This window comes from Anguilla rostrata, chromosome 5 (assembly GCF_018555375.3).
Source record: "Anguilla rostrata isolate EN2019 chromosome 5, ASM1855537v3, whole genome shotgun sequence".
Taxonomy (NCBI): Eukaryota; Metazoa; Chordata; class Actinopteri; order Anguilliformes; family Anguillidae; genus Anguilla; species Anguilla rostrata.
Genome location: NC_057937.1, coordinates 27074235 through 27088116, shown reverse-complemented (window position 1 = coordinate 27088116; position 13882 = coordinate 27074235). Strand labels below are relative to the sequence as shown.

The following is a 13882-nucleotide window of genomic DNA, read 5'->3' as shown; positions in this document are numbered from 1 at the left end:
TGACGAACGAACGAACGATTTGATTATTTATTAATTTGTCCTGCCAGCATCCCTATAAAACCTGTAGGCTAATGCTGAAACGCATAGGCTCCCCTCATGTTCATGTTTCACAATAGCATGCTGCAATATTAATAAAAGGCATTTTAAAACTGAAGAACTTCTAAAGTGTGCCTCGGAATAGTTTTTCTTCATACCAAATAAAATAACTGCCTTAAGTTAAGTGTTTATTGTCTCGTTCTTTTATAGGCAATATCATTAATTATCCTGATTGGTTAAGAATACTGTGACATGACAGCTAACCTTAATTATAGTTATTCCATTATTAACATTGACCAGTGTTGGTACATTTGTAATGTAAGCCATTTTGTCAAAATGACAGTTTATGCTGCTTACAACTGTAAACCCATTGTTCAGGCTCAAACGGTAATACTCATTTTTAGATAGCCTAGCTAAATCCAGGACAGTGTGTGAATCTGGTATTGTTACATAATTCCCTTAATTGCAGAGTTAATTATTGTTTCATAAAATGGTAGGCCTATAGTAACATTTCCCATAGTAGCTAGGCCTGACATCAACATTATGCTGTAACCGTGAACATTGAATTAGCAGCTTTTATTGTTTTGGCCAATTCCATCAAAGCCTACACGAACAACTTACAGTAAAAGGCACTCTGCTGTCTCTGTACATTGGCTCTCTAGCTGTTGGAGCACATTGCCATGAGGTCGCAATGTTTTGGGTTTGTAAGAAGGGGGCTGTGGTAGGTTTTAAGGTAATTGTAGTAAGTTTTTGCGTTTTTGTGTCAAAAGTCTCTCTCAGTCTCTCTCTCAGTGTGGCGTTAACCTGTTTTCCTTCAATCAATCAAGTTTTTCCTGCATGATTGGGAAGGGGTTCATTCTCTTTTCTTTCCTGTTTTTGTTGCATCTTTTCATTGTTTCCTTTGTTTAGTGTTGATAATTCGGGCATCCTCCAGCTGGTTCCACTGGCTGAGATGGCTCAGGGAGTGAGTACAGGTTTTGAGGGTCGCCTTGCCGGTTGCCTGCTTTATGGAGGAGTGTGGATTGACAGTTAGAGACATAGTGGGCCATTCAAGTATTAAGTCAGCATCAGGAATGACCAGGTGGAAAAGGTTAATGCATCGGTTCAGCAAGGTATTGTGCTGACAAGCACACTCTGGTCTTTCCCCCTGTCAGTCCAGCAAAGAGTTATTTCAAATGCCCCTCGCTTTTTGAAAGATGAAGTGCTGGGGTGAGAGCTGTCTTACCACAGGCAGCTGGTTTTGTCTTTCAAAATTATAAATCTTGGCACAAAAGATCCTAGAATGAAGCATGTAGTGTCCTTTCGGATAAAGGTTCTGATGATTCTCCAGAGTACTGGAGAATTGAATCTTAAGCTTGTGTTCAGCATTGACAATTTTGATTATACTATTCACATAACTGCTGAGTCTAAAGTGTTTTTGCTGCAGGAAGGAGGGCCACTTGGTGCATGCCTGTCCAGAGCAGACTAGTGATCAGACCAGTAGAGACAAAGAAAACACTATGGTTTTTAACGAGCCAATGCCGCAGTGCTCTGGAGAGGCTAGCAGGCAAAAGGCCCCTGAGGCAAGAGAAGAGGGCAGGAATTGACTACTGTCCTCACTATCAGCAGCTGATACTGGTGGGGTTGAGGCTAGTTTAAACTAGTCAACAAGTCAGTCAAATTAGTATTTTTTTATTATTATATGCTCTTGTTATTCTATAATACTAAGCCTACACAATTTGACTAATTTGACTGACCAGTTTAGAGTAATAGTCAAAATTGCAAAACGCAAAACACCAATGCCTCAATGCAACATTTGTTCCAGAAGGTCATATACATTATGTGCTAGTGGAGGGACAGTCAGCAGCAATGCAGGATTGGGAGGTAGAGGAGAAAGTAATTGTCATGGTTCTGGGGTGTAGTGGCCTTGTGCTGCCACTAAAAGGCACCCGGGCTTTGAGAATTTCTTAATTTGTTCCAGGTGTCTGATTCCCAATTATTTTCACCTGGGGAGGTGCCTTTATAAGCACTGACAGAACAGCCATCAGCGCTTCTGTGTCAAATCCCGTTATCACAAAGCCGGTACGGTATAGGTATAGGTGCTCGGTGGATGGTTTACTGAACTGTGTTCGTGGTTGGTTCTGTGTCCTCTTAAGACGATTAAGTCTCTTAGCACAGCGGTGAGCGCATTCTGACGCCTTAAGAGCATTTATACTTTTATTTTGAGCTCGTGTGAGCTGGTGGGTATCGGGACGGTGTCCCGGGTAATGTATTTTGTTTGTGTTTTTCTGAGCTGCGTCTCAGGGTTTTCTTTTCGCTGAGTAAGTTTTGCTATTCAGTTGTCTTTTCTTTTGAGACCAGTTTTGGGTTTGGTACCAGAGCTTCGCCTCTGTACCACTGGTCCTTTTCTTTTTTCGCCCTGGTTTTCACGGGTCGCTTTTGGTTTCGCAAGCCAGTTTTACGGCTGGACAAGGTGGTCCTTCGGAGTGGTTTTTTACTCCGGGTTTTTTTGTTGTTGGTTAGGATCCTTTGTGTGCGGGAGTTGCTCTCCCAAGGATCTTATTTGTTTTGTGTTTTACTTTCGGGTGTTCCCTTTCCTTTGTCCTTCGGGACTTTGTGGCTAACGCTTCCGGTAGCGTTAGCTTTTCGTTCCCCTATATTAGTCGCTTCTGGTTCTCCAACACCCCCACACCATTATAGTAATAGCATGCATTACCACTGATAACGGCTCCAAGATAGTGAAGACTGTCAGAGATTACCTCAAATGGCAATGGTTCCACTGTTTTGGGCATAGCTTAAATGTGGCCATAACAAATTCCCAGGCTAAAGAAAAAAACAAAACAGGTGCTTGGGCATTTTCTATCTGCTGCAAAATCAACAGCGCTTTCTCCCACAGCTGGCACAGATGCCGAGAGCTTTTCAAAGAGCAAGAGCAGCTGGCTATAGCCCCAAAGCTCTCTCATCACAGTAAACTATTCTTTAGGTCATTATTATGTGCGATTTTCTGATCTGTTAGGCCTTTAAAAGTGGACTATATGCATGTCATGTAGGCAAGATTAGTTGCTCTTTATTTGGTCAGTAAAACCATAGCTTGGGTTGTTAGTCACCTGTTGCAACAGTTGTTTACGGCCACACCACATTAGCTTTATAACTTTTGGCTCTTAGCCTCCAGGAAGGCATTGGGGTTAGTGTGTTTGAGGTTGATCATAGCCACTGATGCAATTCTAATGGGTTGGGGGCTGTCTGGGGGGCAGATCACTCTGGGGTTGGTGGAGATCACATAAACCTGTTCAAGTTGTTAGTTGTGTTTTCTGCATTGGCCCATTTTCTCAGCATACCAGGGGGCCAGGCAATAGTTTGCACAGGCAGCTCAACTGTAGTGTCATACATCAAATGTCAGGGAGAGCTGAGATCAACAATACTGTATGTGAAAGAGCATCAGCTCCTGCTTTAGGTGTCCCAGCAGGCTGCTCATCTCCTTGGAACAGTCAATGTTGCAACAGATCTTCTCTCTGGACAATTTGGGGAAGCAGAAGGTGACCTCTTCAAAAACCAGAATTCCCAGTGCCTCCTGTGGCTCAGTGATGGAAGCTATACTAAGGGGCTATTATGCCAATCATATGGTGATTTTTCTGGAGCATAAGGACCAACATTGCTGGTTTCAGATTATCTTGTGGAAGTAATGTTCTTGTCATTTTGTTTGCTTAAGAGAATGAGATGCCAGCACACTGTAGCCACTGCTCTTTTGCCAGTAGTAATGTTTTTAGCTGCAATGGTGTATGCATAGCAACAGACTTCAAATAATCATGTCTGTCTGTGGCAGGCTTTTATCTTGGTTAATTTTGTCAAGCTCATGTTCTTGTAATTGAAAAACCAGTTCCTTCTATCTTTTATAAAATGTTTGTTTCCTCCGTTTTAAATGGGACGTTATTGAAGTGCTGGTGGTTGTACCTGTAGAGGATGGCAGCATACGTGGTCCTATTCTTCCCATTCACTGCATAATTATTGAGAGAAATGTATATATCAATATATTTAACACTTAACACTTTATCTTTGCAGTGTGTGTGTCACCTATGAGCATGTGTGATAGTGGTAACAAGTATTCCCCTCCCTTATAGCGCCACCTGTTGCTAACCTGCTTCACTCTTCGCCAATAGCGGCCCCTGTTGGCTGTGGGTTTTAGCTAATATCTGAATAATTATAATGAAGACCGTCTGTCAATCTTTTATTACAGTTCCATGTTTCTTGGAAATTTTCATTAAATCATGTCTGGGTTCCTCATTTCAATTAAAAAATCTCTATTATTTGTCATCTGCGTTAATCAAGGTAATCTTTGGGTGAAATTCCCAGGGTGACATATTCAGCAGTTATATGTCTGGGGGCAGGGCACATTTGAAGTGCATCAACAGCTAGGGGGTTGGATAGTCACACCAGTCTGCTAGTCACCGTCTTAGGTGTTACGTGTTTGTGTTTGCTCCCTCAGTCCCTTGCTGAGTCATACAGATTGTTTTGAATGCTCTCACTTTTGAACCCACGAACAGCATGGGAATCTGAGAATCTGAGGGAAGTCTCAGAATCCTTTTCCTCAATACTGCCTTTCAATTACTGTCTGTCCTCAATTTTTGCTATTCTGCATTTGGGGTTGTTGTTATTGCTCCAGTAAAAGAACAATGATGGAGAGTTCCTGCTGGACAACCCTTTCAGTTAATTTTTCCAGGTGAGAGCATGATACAACCTCTGAATGCATAATGTCCCTATACAAGCTGCTTTGCAGTTACTTTAATTTAATTTTCTTCTTTAAGCCATAAACTCATTAATGTCCCTACATCAGCCATTGTGAAGCTAAGAGGTCATGAGAAACTTCTGTAAGTACCTAAAATACCCTTTGTTCCTAAAATTGGAATACAAGCAAACCCCTTCAACAGAATCACCCCATTTTCAGAACAAATGTGTTCTTGTTTTTCAAGATAATGGTAATCACTTTCCTTGGCTTTTAAATAACTTTAAGCATTGAAAGCATGGCTGCAATTTCAGTACTTTCCCAATGAAAAATACTATGACATGGCAAGCTGGATCATTTGGCCAAGCTCTTGTATTTTAATCAATGGATTATATTAAAAATGGAGAACCACATTCTGTCAAAATGGTATTTTTATTCATTAATGACATAATTAATGTACATAAAACATTTCAATTTTAAATAATTTTGTAAAAATTATTGAAATATATGTATACAATTTCAATACAACCAATAAGTAGCAGCAATACCTCCAAGATGGAAAAATATGTTAGGGAAACTAAAACTGACAGGCTATACACCTTGTATTAGATCATATGAATGGTCCACAACAGTTAAGATCAGTAAAACTGTATATTTCTGTTGAAAAACAACAAATTAGTTGAAATTTCTAATAACATTTATGCTAAATGGGAAGATCTATTTGGCCTATGGACTAATGTTTACAGGGTCATTGCATAAATTAGCCTGTAAATATTCTTCTATGTACATATTTCTGAATAAACTTTTATACAAAGATACATAAATAGGGTAATTTAGACTCTTTGTGCTCTCACTTCTGTGCAGAGGAAACTGAAGGTCTACTTCATCTTTTTTGGTTTTGTCCAATAGTCCCCGTCTTTTGAGTTCAGGTTCAAAATTGCTAAGCAATGGTTGTAATATCCTATGTAATTTATTACTTTGAGGTGCATGTTAAGCATTGATGCTAGATAGTTCAATTACAAAAGAAAATGGGAAAACCACATTGAGAAATCAGGTAAAATGTATAGGCTTGAGGAATTTTAGTCATTAAAATAATCAATTGGAATGAAAATTGTGCCATTTAAGCACAACTTAATTTATAGCTAGTTAGATTTTTTTCTTGTTATTTTCATTTGCCATCTTTATTGTCTTTGTTTTTTGGGTGATGCAGTTTATTGTTTCATCTGTGAGTGTGAGTATGTGTGTGGGTGTATGTGATGTGTGTGTATGTGCACATGTTGAGTGGGTTGGTGAATGTGTGTTGCTACTGAAGTGTGTCTTTGGGTGTGTACAGGTGATTAGATCCTCTATGACCTCTGAGGTGTCAGTTCATGAGGGATATAAAGAAAAAAAATACACGCACAAATTTGGAAGGGAGGCAAACTGAATATTCATGGGTCTCACATGCAGCCACGATGAGCAGTCCGTTTAGTGCCGTGCCCCAGAGACTGAGATCTGACAAAATGCCTGCAAATATATTCCAGATTTCCCATTTGTTGAACCACAGATCTCAATACTAAGGGGCCACACCAAGACCTGCCAGTAAGACAACAGCAATGGTAAGCAAGCACTGTACATTTATAATACACTGTAATGTGCATGGAAGCCAGTGAGAGGACACCTGGGGCCTCATTTATAAAAATGTTCTTAGATTAGATCCAGTTTAGGCAGTAAGTGTATAATTCGTCCAGGTGCGTAGAACTGCTGAAATCCGTCCTGCTAGAGTGGATAAGTATCTGCGTTCATTTACTAATTGCATACCGCGTTAGATTTTAAACTTTTCCCTGTGTGGAAACTGGTCTTTGGTTTTAGGTTGCGTTAGGTGTCTTTGTTTTTAGATTGTTTGATTCTTAGAATTGATAGATTGCGATTATTGCACTATCACAAACTGTTAACCTGTAATCAGTGCGTTATTCGACTCAGCTTTTCAGCTGCTAATTAGGTACATTCGGAGCGACGCTAGCGTCGCTCCCTCCTAGTTTATGAGCCAGTTCCCCATTCCAGTCTGTGCTCTCCCCCTCAGAAGGCGCTTCCAGCGACGTGGCCCCCCCCGACAACGGAACCCCTCTAACCTCTGCTACCCCCCGCTGACCCCCTGTGAGAACTTCACGGTCACAGGGGGACTATGGAACTGCCAGTCTGCTACGCGCAAGGCAGACTTCATTTCTGCCTATGCCTCCCTCCAATCCCTGCAGTTCCTTGCCCTCACAGAGACCTGGATCACACCAGACAACTCTGCCACTCCTGCTGCCCTCTCATCCTCCTACTCCTTCTCCCACACCCCCCGGCGATCTGGCCGTGGTGGTGGTACTGGTCTACTGATCTCCCCCACCTGGAAATTCTCTGTTCTCCCCCTCCCTGACCTGTCCATATCCACTTTTGAATTCCATCCTGTCTCTATCACCTACCCTGCTAACCTTTATATTATTGTTATTTATCGCCCCCCGGGGCCCCTGGGAAGCTTCCTGGATGAGCTAGACACCCTGCTCAGCTCCTTCCCTGAGGACGGCACCCCGCTGATCCTCCTCGGAGATTTTAACATCCACCTAGAAGCCTCCCAGTCTGCTGCCTTCCTACCACTACTTCACTCCTTTGACCTCTCCCTACAACACTCTCCTCCAACCCACAAGGCAGGCAACCTCCTAGACCTGATCTTCCTGAGGACCTGCTCCAGCTCCAATCTTACGGTTACCCCCTGCATACGTCTGACCATCATTTCATCTCCTTCTCCCTCCCCCTCTCTCCACACCCTCCCTCTCCCCCTCCCATCCCCACTGTCACTGTCCGCCGTAACCTCCGCTCCCTATCACCCTCTTCTCTTGCTCACAGAGTGACTGCCTCCCTCCCCACTCTTCAATCATTTTCCAAGCTCCCCACTAACTCTGCATCCTCCACCCTGACGTCATCTCTCTCCTCAGCACTCGACTCCCTATGCCCCTTCGTCCCTAGGCCAGCACGTTCATCCCCTCCCAGTCCATGGATGTCTGACATCCTGCGCACCTCCAGGGCCACCCTCCGCGCTGCTGAGAGGAAGTGGGCCAAATCCAGGGACCCATCTGACCTCTCAGCCTATCAGTCTCTCCTGAAAGAGTTCTCTTCTTCTGTCACTGCCGCTAAGGCAAAATTCTACCAAACCAAAATTCATAACTCCATTTCTAACCCTCGTCAACTTTTCTCTATTTTCTCTTCTCTCCTCAGCGTGCCACCTCCTCCACCCCAATCTTCCTTCACTGCAGATGACTTTGCAGCATTCTTTGACGAAAAGATTGCAGACATCCGCACCTCCTTTGCCCCCTCTGCGTCCTCCGCCCCCTCTGCGTCCTCCGCCCCCTCTGCGTCCTCCGCCCCCTCTGCGTCCTCCGCCCCCTCTGCGTCCTCCGCCCCCTGTTTCTCCACATTTTCTCTCCTCTCAGACACTGAAGTCTCCCAGCTTCTGCTCACCCACCGCCCTACCACCTGCGCCCTCGACCCTATCCCCTCATCTCTCCTTCAAGCAATCACACCAGACATCCTCCCTTTTGTCGCCTCCCTCGTGAACTCATCCCTATCTTCTGGATGTTTCCCCTCATCCTTCAAGAAGGCCCACATCACCCCGCTGCTGAAGAAACCCACACTAGATCCTTCAGTCATTCAGAACTACCGCCCGGTATCTCTCCTCCCTTTCCTATCCAAAACACTCGAACGTGCTGCATCTAACCAGCTCTCTGCTTATTTCTCTGAGAACAACCTGCTTGATCCCCACCAGTCTGGCTTCAGGCCTGGCCACTCGACTGAGACTGCACTCCTCTCGGTCAGTGAGTCACTCCATGCCGCACGAGCAGCCTCCCTCTCCTCTGTCCTGATTCTCCTAGACCTCTCCGCTGCATTTGACACTGTGGACCACTCTACCCTCCTGTCCTCCCTGGCAGCAACAGGGATCCGCGGCACAGTCCTTGACTGGATTGAGTCCTACCTCTCTGACCGCTCCTTCCAGGTTGCCTGGCGGGTAAGGTATCACCACCCCGTCCCCTCACCACCGGAGTTCCCCAGGGCTCAGTCCTTGGTCCCCTTCTCTTCTCCATGTACACCAGATCCCTTGGCCCTGTAATATCTGCCCATGGCTTGTCCTATCATTCCTATGCCGACGACACGCAACTCTTTCTCTCTTTCTCCCCATCGGACACACAGGTCCCCGCCCGCATCTCCGCTTGCCTGAGGGACATACAGAGCTGGATGGACAATCACCACCTGAAGCTCAACCCGGGAAAGACGGAGCTAATCTTTATTCCTGCTCTATCCTCTCCCCTCCTCGACTTTTCCATTTCCTTAGGGACACCGTAGTGACATCATCACCCTGCGCCAAGAATCTCGGAGTGATGATGGACAACAGGCTGTCCCTCTCCAACAACATTGCAGCAGTAACCCGGGCATGCAGATTTTTCCTATACAACATCCGCAGAATCCGCCCCTTTCTCACCACCTACTCAACCCAGCTCCTGGTCCAAGCAATGGTTCTATCCCGCCTGGACTACTGCAACTCTCTTCTGGCTGGACTACCGGCATCTGCCACCAGACCCCTGCAGCTCATTCAGAATGCTGCGGCTCGTCTGGTCTTCAACCTACCCAGACACTCCCACGTAACTCCCCTGCTCACTACCCTCCACTGGCTGCCTGTTATAGCTCGCATCAAATTCAAAACATTGGTTCTAGCATACCAGGCAGTCAAGGGATCAGCCCCAGCATACCTTCAAAAGATATTCAAACCCTACATGCCAGCCAGATCCCTCCGTTCTGCTACCTCAGGACGCCTAGCACCTCCCCCTCTTCGCACCTGCACTTCCAGAACACGTCTCCTCTCTGTTCTGGCCCCACGATGGTGGAATGACCTCCCTGTGGAGGTCAGAACAGCTGAGACTGTGACCCATTTCAAACGACGACTGAAGACCCACCTCTTCAGGCTGCACCTCTCCCCATCCCTTCCCCCCCTGTAAATGACTAAACTTAGGGTTGTAACTAGGCAGCTGTTTAATAGGTGACTTAGTTGATGCGCCAGTCTTAACGACTACTTGTATCTTTATTTATTTTTATTTTTCCATAGATTGCGTTGTTGCCGTTCTCGTTGTTAGTGTTAATCAGTTTAACCACCAGGGTCCAGGTTGAACTATGCGGTTGTTCCCTGTACTTGGACCGGTACTTCTCTCTAGGGGTTTCGTCATACTTGTTCCTGGTTATGGTTATACACTTTGTTGTACGTCGCTCTGGATAAGAGCGTCTGCCAAATGCCTGTAATGTAATGTAATGTAGATTTATACTTGAACTTAGTCTTAAGATCATTTCCGACGGTGTGCTTACATTCGATTCATAAAAGATACTGAGCATAAAAAACCTTGCTTACGCAGGTTCTAAGAAGCCCATTTGTAACTTATGCACCTATGATCTATAAATCTCAAATTAACTTAAAATTGATGGCACCTGAACGTGCCTTACAATCAGCGATTTCCCCTTATATAATGCTAGTACAAATGAGGGTTTAGTCAGGAATAACCATGGACCAAAAGAGAAAAGCAAACTTTTTGGGAGACGAGATCACGGCGATGGTAGAGCAGATTGAAGACAGGCAACACGTATTATTCGGTGGACTAAATAGTGGGTTGACAAACAAAGCCAAACAGGTAGCTTGGTAGTGTGTTGCTGCTGCAGTGAACAAATTGTTCATAAAGTTATTGCAAAGTTCACCACAGGCTTGGACGCATATGCGTCCCAAACTGCAATACCCCTACATAGCCAGCAGGAAAATCACTTCTATCAAGTCTAGACTTTGATAAGATCATTTCCACGTCAAAGTAAGGTTTTATAAATAACTACTTATACGTGATTTTCTGCCTAAGTCATACTTAAGATCAAAATTGATCGTAAGCCAGTTTTATAAATGAGGCCCCTGAATGTGATAATTAGTCAGGTAGTGAAGGAACAGTGTTTAGCAAACTGAGTACGTACATCAATGCTCTCTTGCTTCCGTCACTGCAGCACGGTCTGTGAAGACACTGAACTCAGGACAAAGTGAGGAAATATATTTCTAATGTGGGTTCGCCAGGCAAACAGGAGGACAGAGAAAAAGTGTGTTAAGCAAGAAGCATCTAGCCACAGCATGGCTGGTCACTGAGGCACCCTTAGAAAACCAAAATAACAGCAACTTATACCAGAAGAGTAGATGGGGAAAGCCATTTGTCAACCAAGATTTGCAGAAAGGATAATGCGATGCCAGTCGAACAGCCTTTGGGGTCGTGGTTATATAGGCAGCACCAGTACCTATGCAGGCCACCTACAATGAGCTCCATAACATTTGGGATGTAAACTTTTTTTTTCTTGATTTGGCTCCGTACTTCAAAATTTTAGATTTGTAATCAAACAATTCACGTGTGGTTAAGTGCATATTTTCCCATTCTAAGGGTATTTTTCTACATTTTGATTTGTAAATTGTTTGATTACAAATCTATGTGTGTACAGAGTACAAGGCCAAATCAAGAAAAAATATGTCTTTGTCCTAAATGTTATGGAGCTCACTATATGTGTGGTTTAAAAAAATGTAAAAAGAAAGAGGAAGTTACCGTAAATTACTGGCAGCAGGATGTTTGTATTTCTTGTGTATTTTGAATCCTGTAACTTGGAATGATCTGTTTTACTCAACTTATATGAGCCTGTGAGGGATAAAATATACTCAGAGTAAAAGGTTCTCTATCATAATCCTTAAAGTAGACTACCAAATATATTGTTTTTATTACATTGTATTGCTCCTGCCACTACACATTGTGACTCTGTTAAAATGTTTAAATTTGCTGATGACACAACAGTGGTAGGGCTGATCTCATGTGACAATGAATCAGCCTACAGAAATGAGGTCTTGTCTCTCGTTGACTGGTGCTGGCTCTACAACTTGGAACTGAACGTCTCCAAAACTAAAGAACCGGTGGTTGACTTTCGGAGAAGGCTCTCCCCGCATTTTTTTTTCTTATGATGTGTCTTGACTGTTTTGCTGTTCTGTCATGAGCACATTGAGGCAAATTCCTAACAACTAAGTTGTATGGCAATAAAGTACTGAATCTTGAATACTGTATTTGGTAAATGGACTTCATTTATATACCGCTTTTATCCAAAGCGCTTTACAATTGATGCCTCTCATTCACCAGAGCAGTTAGGGGTTAGGTGTCTTGCTCAGGGACACTTCGACACGCCCAGGGTGGGGATCGAACTGGCAACCCTCTGACTGCCATACAACCGCTTTTACCTCCTGAGCTATGTTGCCCCGTATTTGACTTAGTATCTTTCTTTCTTTATTAACAGTATTACTGTATCCAACATGGAATAGCCTGTATAGTTTCTACATTGATTTTAACCAGTGATCCTGTTTCCATTGCATATTGTAACCAGCAGTGATATGTGATGTATACTTTCATTTTAGCACTATGACATATCCCCCAGCATAGAGAAGTGAGATTGTTACTGTATCATGTCTGACGTCAGTGGCTGCCCTAAGAAAATGTTTTAGGGCAGCCACATTTAAAGGCATCTGTTGTTGAATATGGGAATGAATTGTTTGTCTGTCTCCGAAGAAGGGGAAGGAAAATAGTTCCAGTAAAACCATCGATACTAAATTTTAACTAAAATCGAGACGTCCCTACTGAATAACTTCTGTTGTATCATAATACCAGATGGCACCTGGCCAGTTACATTGGTGAAATGTAGGCTACTCTAGAGGAAATCATATATTTTTCGTCGTAACTTCTTTGATAGAAGTTCAGCTACGTGTTGACTTGGTATAGGCTAAAGTTGGCTGCCAACGACCTATAAAATACTTATTTGAATGTGAAAGTAAAACAGAAATATATTTATGAAAATCCGCAAAAGTTTCGGTAATACGGTAATTCGATAATATCGCACGACATACACGTAGTCTCTCTATTATTGCCGAATGTAGGCTAATACAGTATAAGCAAACTACAGGTATATCACTTGCCCGTGATAGGTAGAATCCCTCTCCTGTGCGACACATTCGCAACTGAAACCAATCCCGACTCCGGCGTCTTGTAGAAAACACGGAAGTGTGCTGTTAGCTCGTGTCTGAAGTTGCAAAATACTTGTCACAATCCTCTGTAAAGTTTTTTTTAATGACCAGAGTCGATTAGTTAAAAGAAGTGGATTTGGAGTAAAAACCATCAAATCATGCAGTCCAAGGGGCAGGTAAGTGGCGACGCAAATTTGAATGGTTAACAAAGCCATAATTGAAAGCGGCCAGGTGTTCGACAATGGCAAGAAGGCGATAAAAATGTCCTAAATTTAATTACAATTGAGCAGTAGACTGCTGTCTGTCTGTCTGACTTCAGTAGTGGTAGCGTAATGGTCAAGGCAATAGGCGCCCAGTTAGCCTACTGGACAGTAACTAAGGGAAAACATAAAGTAATAAATGGTTCATATTTTATTTATTTCTTGTTTTTTGCGGTACTGCAATTTAGATGGAAAAATTAGTGTTATTATTTTTTTCTTACACGTAGGATTGCTTTATAGGTAGCCTAACTAACTTAAGAGATAGGCAACTGTTTTTCTAGAATGCGTAATGAAGCTCTCCCGACTTCATTAGTCACGTTCTGAGCATCTGAAGAAAGTACCATTAGGCACGCTTTGCGAAAATGGATCCATTTTGGATTTTGTAAACGTATCAGATGTTTCTGACCGAAATTGTATTAGCTGCTTATTCACGATTTACTGTTGGCTAATGCACTGGAGAATTAAATACAGTGGTCTAAAATGGGACCAACATGCCCATTTGTCAAGCAAAATTGTGCCATTAGTATGGCAAGGCTGAGCTGAGTCAGTACACTGTCTTTCACTGCCACAGACCACAATAGCTGATTTCATGTGACACATAACAGCCAAAGAAAATCCGTGAACAAAAAGTTTTCATCTGAAACACAGCACCATGCCTAGATCATGACCTCATCGTGTTCTGTCTTTGTGATTGGTTTTATGATGCGTGTTCCTCGAGAGAACAAAATGTGCATGCCTGTAGCTGAGCAGTGAGGGATTTGCTATACCATTACTTACAGTTTGGCTCACAATACAGAGGCCCAGGAA

General features: G+C 43.3%; 1 protein-coding gene across 1 annotated transcript in view; it reads left to right on the top strand.

The window, feature by feature from the left end:
* Positions 1 to 12784: 12784 nt before the first annotated feature.
* LOC135255011 (anoctamin-9) overlaps positions 12785 to 13882 on the top strand; it is a 62760-nt gene continuing 61662 nt past the window's right edge. Inside the window, exon 1 of the mRNA XM_064335688.1 lies at positions 12785 to 12991. Within this exon, the coding sequence (XP_064191758.1) occupies positions 12974 to 12991 (18 nt within the window). The 5' untranslated portion in view covers positions 12785 to 12973. The remainder of the gene's footprint in view (positions 12992 to 13882) is intronic.